A 15755-nucleotide genomic window follows, 5' to 3' on the forward strand; every position below is an offset into this window, starting at 1 on the left:
GCTAGTTGATATGCCCCCTAGTTCCTTACCGTAGCTCCAGCTCATACAGTAGTGACGATGAGGTCCGGCTTATATGAACAGTGGATTCCAGCTAAGTCTGGCGCACTGCATGTTTGACATTTCCTGTCCTGGCTCGCATAGGATAAAAATCATCCTTATTTTTTAGATGGCTTATTCCCTCAAGAGATCTGACTGTGAGGATCAATGACTTGTGCTTTATTGATTGACAGGTATGTTTTTGTGAACGTGTTAATGCAAGAATGAGACAACATGTATGATACTTGAGCGCATAGATGAATGAAAAGATGACTTACTGGTCCAACCACATGTCTAAAATAGTAAGTCCATTCTCTTTCAATAAGAAAAGCCAAACCGATCGCTTTGCCAATGCTTGTTATATTTACCACACTCCTAGTGCAATGCGCAGAAATTGACTTTAGTTTCTTGCACTGGTACCTATTGAACTAAACACAAAGAGACATGTGCAGATGTGTGCAGAATCAACAAAAATATGGATAGAAATCGATATTTAAATATTCAAATCTTTTTTGCACGTTTTTTCATTTGTTTTGATGGTGCAAATTGAGTGCTGCTGGATGGGTGAAAGCTCATGCAAACTTACATCCTATGATGCTACTGGGATTGAAGATCATATATTAATATGGGGCATATGCACAAGCCCCTATCGCCACCACAGCGTCACTTTTACGGATGTTGTAGTGGCGATAGGGGCTGCGCCTTATGTACCACGCTGCCTTGTACATAAGGCACCTTTTCACACCATAGTTAGTATGAAAGGGGCCTGCAGTAGGTGTTGTGGTGGGCGTTCCACCTCAACACCCATTGTATTTGACGCTGCCCCCTAAGTACATAGGAGGCAGCGCCAAAATTAGGCCATGGTTTGTTTATGTACAGGAAGGTGTTGCTTCCTGTACATAAAGAAACCTTTTTAAAAAAAGCTATTCTGTAACTTTCATGTGTGCTGCATAAATCAGCGCACATGAAATTTACAAAATAGCATTTTAGTACTGTTTATGTGCAGGAAGGGACACATTCCTACACATAAGCAATCCTCCCCTGCGCTCTCTGGTGCAAGGGTGCCTGCAATGGAGCTATGTTGTTAAACCTAGCACCATCGCAGGGGGAAACGCAAGGCTGCACCACATTCTTGTAAATATGGTGCCGCCTTGCGTTCCAGAAGTGGCGAAGCGTGTCGGTAAGCCAAGGAGGCTAACGACACGCTCTGCCACTTCCTAGTTCATATCCCCCTATTTCTGTTGTTAACACTTTGGCCCTGATTATTACAAGGTGGGCAGTGAATTCTATCTCGTGCATAACGCTCTACTTAGGCACAGAATTACGAGTTTGGCTTTATTAAAACATCTGATAACAATCGGATGTATTAAATAACCCAACATTCGTTGCATTTTGTCAGGTCAAACATGCCGTAATTTAACAGGGGAAACGTGCATAGTATTTACCATACCATAAGGATTTTGGTGTGTTAAACAGCAAAATCTGTATGTTATTCCCCAAGAGTTCGTAATAGGTGCTATTTATCACACCGGATAAATACCAAACCCCAGTGTGCCGTTATTTACCAGGAGTGATAGATAGCACCTTTATGCACTGTGCACTTGCAGCATCAGCTACATGCACTTAACTGTGATTCGTGATGTAACCCAACTGCACCAGGAACGTGGAATGCTTAGCTACATAGCATGTTATGCTTCTGATTGCAAAAACCTTTCAAAAAGTGTTACTAAGAAAAATGTTTAACCCTGTGCATGGTTGTAATGTGCATGTTTCTAAGTGACCCACTCTTTTTCTCTTTTTTAACAGCATGAAATGGACAGAATTTGACAGCCACCTGTGTATAGCCTAGTCTGGATAAAAATACAAACAACAACAAAAAAAACACTAGACCCATTTATTGGCCGGCAGAGAGCTTATGAAATATCCCGAATCCTTCTCTTACTAGTTTCGCAGGAATTCGTTTGCACTTTTTTCATGGCCTTGGATGAACCGCAGAAGTAAAGCAAAAACATTTAACTTCTCGTATTCAAATTATAGTTCTCCCCCCAAATAAACAAAATGACAGGCAGATTCTGCTTCTGTAATATGGTAGCCTTGCTGGCCATCATCATTTCAGCATGTTCTGTGTCTACTCTTATGGCCCAATCAAATATTACCACCAATTATGGGATCAGAAAAACCCCTGAATCCACGACTGCCGCAGTCTCTACTCCCCAAGGCAGTAACCCTTGGAACAAGCTGAGACTTCCCAAAACGCTCATTCCACGTCATTACAACGTGGAGCTGCAGCCCTACCTGCAGAAGAACTCCGAAGGCCTCTATACCTTTAAAGGGAGAAGCACCGTGTATTTCAGATGCGCAAACAGCACCAGCCTGATCCTGATTCACAGCAACAAGCTGAACTACACCGTGCAGGGCGGATTTCTGGTTTCACTGCCTGTCACAGATGGATCTACTGCCCCGGGCATTAAGAGAACATGGCTGGAGGTACCGACCCAGTATCTGGTGGTGGAGCTGGACAAAGACCTAGCAGTTGGTAAAGAATACACTCTATACAGCGAATTCACCGGGGAGCTGGCAGATGACCTGGCCGGGTTCTATAGAAGTGTATACAAGGAGGGGAATGAAACCAGGTAAGACTTTGAGCTGTAACTGGGCATGTGTCATGAAAAAACAGTTAGTACTTACTCTTGAGCGCCAGATGAAAATGAGACAAATTATGCCTATTTGTGAATTCACAAGAAATAATGAAGTATGCAAAAAAGTGATGGATGGAATACTTGAACTAATCTCAGCCACTGGTAATTAAACAGTGCCGCATCCCAGACATATGCAGGTCAGTATTGACCCTGTTCCAATTGGAACAGTCCAGCCCGAAGGGCCAGGCCACATCCTCCCTGAAGCGGAATGCAAGCAACTCAGGACTGTTCCCATTTGAGAAGGGTCAAGACTGATTGCATAAGGCTGGGTCCAAACTGAGGTGGCATGGTGCGGAAATAACGATGGGCTGAGATGTGGCATGAGTAATTACCAGTCGGTGAGAATGATTCAAGTATCCCATCTATAACTTCTTTGTGCATGTAACAAGAAACAATGATATGTGTTTTTACTTGAGTCGTCAGTGTCCAACTGAGATGTTTTGAGGTCAAGTGGTTAATGCTGAATTTGAAACCTGCAGAACTTTTTTTGGTCACAGGTATGGTCCTTAACCAAAATGTCTAGTTTCAGCCAAATCAGTTTGTTTTAGACATCCCTTCGCTTCTAGCCCCACCTCCCCAATGCAAAGCCTTTTTTTTTCCTATTTGGGGTAGTTTGTGCTTAGGCCTCTATAACATTTTGTCCATATAAGTCTATCCATGCCAAATTTGTGTCCTTTTTTCCAACATCCTGGGGATTCCAAAGGTACCAAGGGTTTGTGGATTCCCCTGGAGGAGACTGAGAAATTAGCCAAAATGTATTCATTTATTTATTTAAAAAGTTTTATATAGCGCAAACTTGATCCCGAAGGATATCAGAGCGCTTTACAATTTGAGACACAGGTAACAAATAAAAACATGAGTCTAATATGGGGACTCTAATAGGCATTGGATCAACTAGTACACACATAACAGCTCAAAATAAACCTGCACGGATAAGAATGGGCTATGCGATGGAGCATAGAGAGCTAAGGGGAGTATGTACAATAATCATATACAGGAATAATAACCAGTACCCTAAACAATAATCAAAACAAACGTCAAATATGGAGTCTAAAAGGCAATGATTCAAATGTTGAACATCTAACCGATCATTTATACACCTGGGTGAATGAGGAATGTGCTAGACGATGGAGCATAATGACTCAAGGGGAGTAGATTCAATAATCATGTACAGGAATAATAACCAAACCAAAAATAATGATTATATACAAGAATAATAACCGATATTATAGTATGTCCGATGTGCTTGGAGCTAAAAATAGCCCCCCATGTTAAGGTAACAACTTGTTCTTGAGGATTTTTTTTGCTTACAGTTTGAAAGCAACCTTGGAAGAGATCCTCCAAACATCATGTGGAAGAGAGTTCCAAATTTTAGGAGCGGCGCCAGAGAAGGCTCGTTGGCATGTTCTCTTTTTGCGGAAGATCTGTGGTTTCAAGAGGAGGGAATTAGCACTCCTTGACAGTCTACCCTCCCCCCCCTGGATAGTTCAGGTTTTTGTGCAAGGTAGATGGGGGTTTTGAAGTGGAGGTCTTTGTGTGAAATGCAGCTACGTTGTGGGGGTTTGGGGGAAAAAGAGGTGCAGAAAAAAGCATCTGTTTTTTTTCCCTGCAAATGGCAATGAATGGGTTGCAGCGCTAAAATTACCATCTTTCCACCTTTCAGGAACAGACTTGAATCAGAAAAAAACATTTTTCAACACAGTTTTTGAATTTTCCTGGGAAATAGACCAGTTTTCCTGTGTTTTGTGCATTCGTGCTCCTTCCAGTTACTGGTGGAAACAGGTGTGAAACCCATGGTGGATCCTGGAAAGCTATACATTTCTGAAAAGTAGATACGATTCTGAATTTAGCATGGGGTCATTTGTGTGGATCATTTTAGGATTTCCTATGAAAAGTAGAAGTTGAAATAAAAGAAATATTGAAATTGAGTTGAAAAAAACAGCCATTTGTGTCTAAATTTTCATCTGTAACTTTTCCTAACTATGGCAGAATTTCGGTGGGCGCTAGAGAGCCCACTGCGGAATGGCTGCCTCCTGAGACAGCTCCGCCGATCAGGTTTAAAAAGCGGCATTAAATGGACGAAGCGAGCTCAGATCTGCCTGCAGCCGACATATTCTAACATCGGAATGTCTGGGCTATGTGTGGAGTGCATAGCGACGTGTCCAGTGGCATTTTTGAGTCGCGGATCAGCGTTCGACGGTGAAGCGGTGATATCGGCAGGGGCGCAAACAAAATGGCGGCGCCCTGAGGTTGCGATCAACTCGGAGCGAAACAGACGTGGTGCAGAGCGGAGGATCGAGCTTCTTTGCTTCTGTGCTCCGGCACCCGGATGACCTTGATGCGGTGGTGTAATGGCTGAGGTGGCGAGGTCGATGTGTACAAGCGGAACAGTGAGAGGTACGCAAGCCGCCTGTGGGGGACTGTCCTGCACCTCCGTTTAAAATGGCAGACGGCGCTGAGAGTGGAATTTACTGCCATACATGGACTACGCAGAGACTGGGATCGCGGTAGCCTGATGTCGACCCTCGAGCTGAATACCTCAGATACTGAGATGCAGATAGACTATGCGGGTGTGACCACGATTGCGCGCTAATGTGTGTGGAGTGTGCGCGTGGAGATTGCTGCATACCGCTGTCCACGGCTATTTCTGCAGCGATTAATGCCCCGAGGGGATGGTGATTTGTCGATGTGCTATGCGCCCTACCAGATGCAGATGCGACGCAACATACTGTCGACTAATCGACGGTGTGGATTCTGATGTCAGCGGGACGTATGTCGGAATGCGTGTGTGAGCTGTTGCGCTGCTGTGCACGTATCAACCGATATATGAAGATGGCTGTGATGAAACAGCAGCGAGCGGGAAGCAGGGCGACTCCCACGCAGTAACTGCTGAAGGGCTGTCCTCGGTGTGTGGTGCTCACGCATATGGCCCGTCTCTCGGCTGGGGTGCAATCATAGTGCTGGTGCCTACCGCTGGTGGCCCTGATGTGACTCGATCTACGCGGATCCCCTTGTCGACTGACGATCCTTTATTATATGCTGTGGCGGAGCTGTGGGGGCCGGTTAATCGTGACGTTACGCTACATAGTGTCATCGGAGAAGCTGTGAGAGTCTGGTGGTTTATATGTGGTGGGCTACACAGGGCCCGTTGAGAACCACCGAGAGGAGAGACTATACGGCGAAAAAATGGGGAAGCCGGATAAGATGCAATCCAAATTATCATTCGACACCAAAAAGAACGCAAAGGATGCGGCGACATCCCTAGTGGCGGAGCCTGTGCCCAATCCAGAGGCACCTGCTGGCATGGAGGGAGTCCTGCAGGCCATACAGCGCAGTTTGCAGGATATTAATGGTAAATTGGACACAATCACCCTACGGGTGGACAACATGTCGGCTAAGTTGGACGGGCACGGCGAGCGCCTGGCGGAGGCCGAGACCCGGATTGTGGCGGTGGAGGATGAGGCGCACGGCACAACGCAGAAATGCGGTGAGATGGAGAATTTGCTTGAAGTTATTAAAAACAAGGCGGAAGATTTAGAAGCAAGATCGAGGCGCAATAACATCAGAATCGCGGGAATTCCGGAATCCACAAACACAGGTCGAATGGAAACATATATTGAGGAGCTGGTTAGAAGCGTGTTTGGAACGGAAAGCCTGTCAACTATCTTTGTGGTGGAACGTGCGCACAGGACTCTTGCCCCGCGGCCGAAGCCGGGCGCAACTCCCCGACTGATTGTTGCCCGTGTTCTGAACTACAGGGATCGCGATACCATTTTAAGACTAGCTCGTGAGAAACGACAAATCACCCACCAGGGTAACACGCTGGAGTTCTTCCCGGACTTTACTATGGCAGTCCAATTGGCGCGAAAAGAGTTCAACCCAGTCAAAAAGAAACTATGTGATCTACACATTGAATATGCCATGCTCTACCCAGCGAGGCTCCGGGTATCGCATGAAGGCCGGCAGACAATCCTCCAAACGCCGAAAGCGGCGCAAGACTTCATTAAGAAAATTGGGATCAAACGCAAAGAGTGGAGACAATTGGAGCAACACCGGGAGTCGGATATGGATACTGATCTAGGTTGAAATGGTCTATACATTCAGGTTAAAATGTACCGGTAAGATCTGCACATGCACTTTTGTAGATGACTGTTCTGCTGCGGTCTCGTGTGAGCCAGCAGGGGTAGGTTCGATACGCTCAAAGTGGCAATGGTGCACATAAACGAATAGACTTGGCCCATGCCAGGCCCTCTTGGTCTTGAATTACCGAACTGCTGTTTGTGTGTCGTGGGCATCTATTATGTAAACTGTGTTCGGAGGGTGGGCGCTTCAGAAATGGGGGCGATCATTGGTCTGTACTACACTAGCATCTAATTTGGGTTACTAAGTACTGTTACAGCCACAGTGCCTGTTCGCCTCAGTTGCTGGCCTGCCCCGGGTCCCAGGTGGCGGTTGGCGGGATGGCCGTGTTGCCGGGGATGTGAGACTTGGTGGCGAGGCATCAAACTGGATTAGTATAATGCACCTGGTACTCCTGGGCAGTGGGATAACGGCTGTCGGTTTTCGCTGTAGGCCTGCTGCGGTCTATTATGTTCAAAAGAGGATCAGGGGGCTATGGACTGATAGGTTTGTGACACCTCGCATAGATCACGGATGCCTGATCACATCCATTCTAATGGATGGAGTTGTGAGATTTCGGTGGACCCCCGAAGCGGGTGCTCCCCAATCTCAGTTAAACTATGTTGTTACATAAGGGTGGGGCATGGCTTTGGCATGGTTGGGTTGCTGAAGTGGGAGGTGGGTGGGTGTGCCGGTGTTGGGGACTGGTTTGCAGGTTATGGTGCATGAGAAACATGGCTGAATTCCAGTACCGCATTTGGTTGTACAATTTTATGTTGCTGATCATTTCTGGTTGCTATGGTGTAAATGACTATCGAAACAATGCTCGGAGAATGACTTGTGTCCGATGGCTGATGTGAAATCACGTGACAATCGCTTGATCTTAATGACCTGGAATATCAGAGGTCTTAATAACCCTAGAAAAATCAGGCAGGTATTTGCATATCTAGATAGACATCAAATTGACATTGCCCTATTGCAGGAAACGCATCTTGCACCCACCTCACATGGTCACATAGGAAAGAGATGGGCGGAGGAAATAAGAGGCTCCTCATACTCTTCTTATTCCAGAGGAGTCATTATCCTGATTAAAAAGGGAGTGCAGTTTAGTATAGAGGACACTATCACGGACGAAGCTGGGAGGTCTGTCCTTATAACGGGTACGGTACGGGGTCAGAGACTAGCACTGCTAAACACATATGGTCCCAATATAGACGATCCTGACTTCTATCATAAAATATGGCGAACACTTAGGGAACTACCAGACATCCCTCTAATCTGGGGGGGTGATTTTAATATCGCACTTAATGATAAGCTTGACAGATCGGGTGGGTCCGCTGAACCACACAAAAGGGCCTTAAGTAAATTACAGGATGTCATGATTGATAAACGGCTGGCAGATATTTGGAGAGTCCGGCACCCCGAGACTATGGAGGCCACACACGTCTCGGTCGCACATGGTAGCTGGTCTCGCCTGGACTATTCGATGGGCTCGGACGAGGTGCTGCTGTGGACGAACTCTGTAGCCCATCTTCCCAGGACACTATCAGATCACAACCCCGTGCTTCTGTCCTTAAACATACCACATTACACACCACCTCCATATAGCTGGAGCTTCAATGCCAAGGCACTGCTAGATTCTGTCTGTACAGATACTATACACCGGGCCATCAAGGAATATTTTGACATTAATACATTCACGGTGGATGATCCTGGACTCTTGTGGGAAGCCTTCAAGGCTACGATCCGGGGGTTATGACTGAGTACTACTGCCGGTATCCTCAAAGATATAAGACAGCAGCTGGCTAAGCGTGAGGATAGGTTGCTCGCCCTGGAAAAATGAATATGAGCGTACGCACAACACTAAAATACTGGGTGACATTAGGGAAGTACTGTCAGAATATCAATCTTATGCTGAGGATGAGCTTAAATATGTAACCAAACGCTCAACAGCGAGACACTACGCTGAAGGTGGCAGACCGGGTAGGAGACTGGCAGCTAAAATATGTTCTGGTCCCCAGACACACACAGTGCGTGCGGTCAAAGATGCCACAGGGACACTGAAGCGTGCAGGGTATATTAAGGGAGTTCATGTGCACATACGAAACACTGTATGCCTCACGACATACGGCACCACCTGAAGTGAAGTGATACTGGATTACCTAGAAGACGTTGCAATAGCGTGGTTTTCAGACACGCATAGAGAATATCTGTCCCTGCCCGTTACGGTAGAGGAAGTCACGGAGGTGATGAAATCCCTGCCGAATGGGAAAGCCCCGGGCCCAGATGGGTTCACGTATGAATTCTATAAGGCGTTTGTTGATCAGCTGGCACCTCACTTAGTTGAGAAGTATGGGGACGCCCATGAAAAACAACGACTGCCACAAACACTGCGAGAGGCCATGCTGATTGCATTGTTAAAGCCAAACAAGGACCCTGAACACTGCGATTCATACCGACCATTGTCCCAAATTAATGTGGACACCAAGATACTGGCCAAACTCCTCGCAACTCGGCTACAGCCTCTAATGCCTAAATTGATATAACCAGACCAATCGGGTTTTATCCCCTCCAGATCCACAGCCCATAACACCAGGACACTTTTCGCACTATCACATTACTTACTCCCTCACACCAAAGCCGCGGCAGTGTTACTGGATGCTGCCAAAGCATTTGATTCGATCGAATGGCCATACTTGCATACAATTTTGCAACGAATGGGCTTCCCCCCATTATTCCTGCAGTGGGTGAAATTACTCTACACGGCGCCGACGGCGCGGATAAAGGTTAACAGATACATATCCGACCTGATCAATATTGCAAGAGGCACAAGGCAGGGGTGCCCACTATCACCGCTATTATTTGCGATTGCGCTAGAACCTTTGGCCTGTAAAATTAGACAGAAACACCATTACTCAGTGCTCCAATTCCCACAACGACCCTTGCACATCTCGCTATATGCAGATGATATGACACTGTATGTACGTGACCCTGAGAAACATCTGAATCCATTGTTGAGGGAATATATCAAATTTGGCCGACATTCCGGTCTTAAAATCAACTGGTCCAAATCGGTGATCATACCCTTAACAGACACCACCGACCCCTGTGTTACGGACTATCCACTGGAGTGGCAGTCAGATCCTGTAAAGTACCTGGGCGTTTGGTATCATCGTGATCCAGAAGTTGTAATTCGTACAAACTATGGAAGAGTGCTCGAGGTGTTGGAAGGCAAAATAGGGCGCTGGATCCAGCTGCCGTTGTCGTTGTCCGACCGCATAGCCATTGTAAAGATGGTTATTCTTCCCAAGCTGTTGTACCTTTTCAACAATATCCCAATTCAGCCCCCGTCAGAGGTTTTTCGCAGGATCTCGGCCATGATCCTCCGCCTTATATGGGCGGGTAAGCAGGCTAGGATCGAACTGCGGACTCTCACATTACCATACACGCAGGGGGGGTTTCAGGTTCCGGATTTTTTACTTTACTATTTATGTTCACAAGCGCAATATGCGCATTTTTGGTACCATCCAATTCCATTTCTTACGCATGCTGCAATTGAAGAAGGCGACGCGCACCCTGTCCCACTGAGTGCTATCATAATGCATAAAAGGCCTCCGCTACACAATCGCGACATAAACACTATCGACACGACGAATAAAGCTTGGCAAACTATGGGTGAGAAAGCACGTAAACTGCCACCGAATGCACCGGCGTTGCAGATACAGCATCATCCTGAGCTTTCAGTTACTCAGGAAAAGGTAGGCATGGAGTTGCTCCGGCGGGTAGGCCTGGATACCATGGGTGACCTGTATGAAAATGGATCCTTCAAATCACATGAGGAGTTGTCGTTTATTAGCAACCCAACGCTATTATTTCAATTTACATACTACAGACTGCAAGGGGCACTGAACAAATTATATCCGACGTACCCTGCGTAGCCGTCCCAATTGACTGCTTTGCAGTTGATGATTACAACCCCCACTGCTAAAAAATTGGTGTCCAGACTATATGCCACATTGCAGGCAGACACCACGCATAAAGCAATGGAGAGATGGAACTGTAGCCTAATTGTTAGAAATGAGGGGGCTCTGGTTGATGCAGGTGTGTACCCACAACAAGCAGGGACCCTTTACTTCTTGTCAGGGCGAAGGATGACTCCTCAGAATAACCCCTGCTCACCCTCTAGGTGCGTGGCGCGAGCAGTCTAGGCTAAGTCTCAGGCGTACACGGTTAAGCAAATGCAATTACACATACAGTAACCCCTTGCATGCACCACAAACGGACACCAATCAGGAAGTATATAAAAATAAGCTTTAATGTAGATTCAGCAGATTCAAATACAAGGCCCAGTAACGTTGAACTGATGGGGCCACAACTCTTGGGAATATGGTAAAGTCTCTTTGTTACGGAAAGTTCTTTAGGCGGGCACAAGGTAGCTGTGGGCCTCGGCGCACTTCGTGCTGAGGCGGCGCCCGGGAAGCACACGGCAGATGACAGGGAAATCAGAACGTTGTGGACCCTGGATCCGATGCAAGCTCGCGGTCGAGTTCGTAAGTACAGTACCTTGTTTCTTGACGCGAAGGCGGGTGCGGGATTTCAGCGGCTCTTCGACAGAAGGGCAAGGCGGCGTCCGGGGCTCCCACACTTCACGATGGGGGTCTGATCTTCAGGCTCATGGCAAGAGCGGGGTGTTGCAGGTGGCGGGTGAACAAAGCGGGGCAGCCGGGCACGCAGATACGTCCGGGCAGTCCGAGGCTTGGAGATGCTCACAACGCCGATTCCGGCGGGAGGGTGAAGCTGCACAGCGAGCCTCCAGTGAGCGAGGTGACAGGGGCAGCCCAGCACAGCGTAGGGGGAACGGCTCCGATCGAGCGAGGCTCTTCCCAAGGCGGGGGCGGCTAAGCAGTCCTGGTCACGGCTCAGGGAGGGACTGGGGCATGAGGGTCACAGCTCCGGCGAGGGAAAGGACACCACAGTCCAGCAGCAGGCGAGTGAAGATCAGGTAGAGCCCAATGGTCCTGGGGCTCAGTTCAGGGGGCAAGCTCAGTTCCAAGCCCTTGGAGATCGTTTTGGAAAGCACAAGTTTTGGAAGTAAAGATAAAGCAAAGTCTTCAGCAACAGTTTCTCTTCTCCCCTTTGGTAGCAAGGTCACCACTGCAGGCCAATCCTCCAGGACAGGGACAGTCTTCCTCCTACAGCTTTCCCGGTGCCTCCTCCTCAGGCAGAGATTCTTCTTGGTCAAAAGCGGATCTAGTTTCTTAGGAGCAGGGCTCCTACATTTACACAGCAAATCTTTTGTTCTCCCAGACCAGGGGGGCCCTTGCCTAGTCCAGTCTGGTTTCTGAGCACTTTGTTTACGTGATGCAGGCTTCTTCTTTCAGAGTGCAGGGCAGAGTCCTCAGACGCTCCACAGGGGGCGGAGCCGGCATTGAGGTGGCAGAGCACTGTCCTATTCAGAGCCTAGGAGTACTCCTCCCTCCCAACTACCTGTTGATCGTCCTATTCACCACCAGGCTACCTAGCCCTGCCCATCTGGGTTCCCCCAGCCCTGTCACTCACACCAGCCAGACATCAGATACACATCACGCAGAGGCGGGCTGAAATGTTTAGGCAAGCAAAGGCCAGCTTTCTAAAAGCGGCATTTGCAAACGCGGAATATTAAAATAAACCTTGGGAAAAGATATACCTTATTATTCCGAGTTCAGGCATACTAAACTCGATCTTCTACCATGTTCCCTGGGTCGGTTAGGATCATAGGATGTAACAATCCTAGCCGCCCATACTGGCCTATGAGAACAGGGTAGCCTTACAGTAGTGAACAACAAGATGGCGGTAATTCACTACTAGGACATGCCACGCATCTAGGCTTGTCCTACCTTATGCTTACAACGCACCCTGCCCGTGGGCCTACCAGAGGGGTGACTAACATGCAGTTAAGGGAAGGTTTTTTAGGGACCGGCAAGTGTGGGCACTTGCCAGTCAGCATGTCAGTACCAGACTGCACGCAGGTTCTGCGATGGCAGACCTTAGACATATTTTACCAGCCGCTTCTGTGGGTGAGACAACCAGTGCTGCAAGCCCACCAGCGGTGTTGCATTTACATGCCCTGGCGCTCCTGGCGCACTTTACTGGAGTCTGACAGTAAACCAAACGATCCAATCATGGAATCCAACCAACATATATAATTTACAAGGGAGCACTCGCAACGCGACACTGGTTGGCAGTGGCACAGCGCGCTGAGCGGCCAACACCATAAAAGCACATGAGGCACAGCGAAAAAAAGAGGAAGGGAGACTCACGCCAAGGTGCCAGGTCTAACACTAATAGATCCCCTAACAATGGAGGAATGGGTTAAGGTTTGTTCACTCACTGGTATGTTGACACCGAATGGGAATTTGCACATGATACACTATAAATACATCCACCAGACATATTATACCCCAACACAGCTTTATAAATATGGGCTGAGGGCTGATGCCAAATGCCGTCGCTGCAGGGCAGAGTCGGCAGATTTTGTACATTTGCCATGGCACTGTGAAGTGGTGGCTGAATACTGGTCAAAGGTTGTACGGGTATTGGGTGCTATGGTGGACACAAACATTGATTGCACTGTTCACACGTGCCTGTTGGGCTTACTGCCCGGGGTTAGAGCAAATAAACGCATGTTTTGTATGGTTGCATTGCTATTAGCCAAGAGGAGAATATCACTATGCTGGGGTGGCAGCATGGCGTCCAGGGTCAAACACTGGATTCAGGATCTGACTTACTGCAGGGATACACTGCAAACATACGAGGAAGAGCTGCCCATGGGGTCCAAGCCTAGGGACTATTGGAAATATTTGATTCAATATTTACAAACGCACCAAGTTGACTAACTGTATTTTCACAGAGGCACCAAGTATGATGAGATTTCAGTGATATTGCATACTTCTACATGCTGGAGGAAGGATGTTGTTGTACCATGACCTGTAAGTTGATTACATTTTGCCATTGTATGTTTTGCCTTTTGTTGTTAAAACATGCTAATAAAAAAATAAAATAAAAAAAACTATGGCAGAATTTCAAAAGCAATATATCACTATTTCTGCAGGACCCTTCTGTTTGGGGGGGATATATAGGGCTTGTAGGTTCAATAAGAACCCGAGATACCCAACGCCAATAACTTAGCTGTAACATGCAATATTGTTTCATTTTGTACCGGGTATACAGGAATTCATTTGGTAAAATATAAAGAGTGAAATATAGGTATCAAGGATCCTATGTATTTTAGGAATGGGCACAAGATACGGAGCTTAGAAGCAGTGGTTATTTGCACATCTCTGAATTTGTGGGTATCCATACTAGCATGTGAATTAGCGGGCATTTCTCGAAATGAATTCTTTCTTACACACTATCTTCCATTTTGAAGGTGCAAATACAGAGAAAGACAGTTGTAATAACACTCGTTTTACTATTCTGTGCTCCCCTAAGTCTCCCAATAAAAATTGCACCTCACTTGTGTGGGTAGATCTAGTGCCTACAACAGGAAACCGCCCAAAACGCAACGTGGGCACATCACATTTTTTCCACTGAAAACTGACCCTTTTTTGCAATATGCCTAACTGTGGAATTTGGGCTCTAGCTCAGCCGGCATCTAGGAAAACCTAGCAAACCTGTACATTTTTGAAAATTAGATACCTAGGGCAATCTTGGATTGGTGACTTGTGTGGCTCTCACCAGGTTCTGTTACCCATAATCCATTTCAAACCTCAAAATTTGTTTAAAAAACACATCTTCCTCATATATCTGTGATGGAAAGTTCTAGAATGTGAGGGGAGCCACAAACTTCCTTCCACCCAGCATTCCCCCCAAGTGTTCTGAGAAAAATGGTACCTCACTTGTGTGGGTAGGCTTAGTTACCGCAACAGGAAACGGTCCAAAGCGCAACATGGACACATCATATTTTTCCTCTGCAAACTGATCCTTTTTTTGCAGTGCACCTAGATATGGGTTTTGGGCCCTAGCTCAGCTGGAACCTAGGATAACCTAGCAAACCTGTACATTTTTTTAAACTAGACACATAGAGGATCCAGGAATGGGGGACTTGTGTGACTCTCACCAGGTTGTGTTACCTAAATTCCCTTGCAAACCTCAAACTTCAAGCCTTGACTAACGAGCACATTTTCCATACATTTCTGTGATGGTTAAGTTCTTGAATCTGAGAGGAGTTACAAACGTTCTTCCACCCACTATTTCCCTAAGTCGTCTGATAAAAATGGTACCTCAATTGTGTGGGTAAGCCTAATGGCCCTAAATAGAACATGAACACATCACATTTTTCCACTGATAACTGAGACTTTTTTGCAATGTGGCCAGCTGTGGGTTTTGGGCCCTAGCTCAGCAGGCACCTAGGTGAACTTTGCAACCCTGTGCATTTTCGACAACTAGACACCTAGGGGAATCCAGGATGGGGTGGGTGTGCATCTTTCACCAGATTCCGTTACACAGAATCCCTTGCAAACCTCAATTTGTCGAAAAGAAAAACACCTTTTCCTCACATTTCTGTGATGGACAGTTCTGGAATCTGAGGGGAGCGACAAACTTCCTTCCACCCAGCATTCCCCCAAGTTTTAGATAAAAATGGTACCTCATTTGTATAGGTAGACCTAGTGCCCATGGCAGGAAAGAGCCCAAAACATGTTGTGGTGACATTAATATTATCTATCACAAAACTACCTGGTTTTATAAAGGGGGATCCCTTATGGTCCCAGGCTCAGTGACCATCCAGGGAAATCAACCAAATGCAGAATACTGGGGGAGTCTAGGAAGATGTGGCTTGCATGGATCTCATAAAGTGTTCTTACCCAGATTCCCCTGCAAACTCCAAATTTAGCTGGAAAAACTCAAATGTTCATCAGGTTT

The 15755-nt window shown here is 46.9% G+C and overlaps 1 protein-coding gene across 3 annotated transcripts in view; it reads left to right on the forward strand.

Moving 5' to 3' along the window:
- LOC146860512 (aminopeptidase N-like) overlaps positions 1-15755 on the forward strand; it is an 832137-nt gene that overhangs the window by 91657 nt on the left and 724725 nt on the right. For 2 of the 3 annotated variants that reach the window (XM_085644423.1, XM_085644424.1), the window contains exon 2: positions 1843-2669. The exons of the other annotated variant lie outside the window; for it this stretch is intronic. In XM_085644423.1, the coding sequence (XP_085500549.1) occupies positions 2095-2669 (575 nt within the window). In that variant the 5' untranslated portion in view covers positions 1843-2094. The remainder of the gene's footprint in view (positions 1-1842; positions 2670-15755) is intronic. 3 annotated transcript variants of the gene reach the window in all.

The sequence above is a fragment of the Triturus cristatus genome, chromosome 3_1 (assembly GCF_964204655.1).
Source record: "Triturus cristatus chromosome 3_1, aTriCri1.1, whole genome shotgun sequence".
Lineage (NCBI taxonomy): Eukaryota > Metazoa > Chordata > Amphibia > Caudata > Salamandridae > Triturus > Triturus cristatus.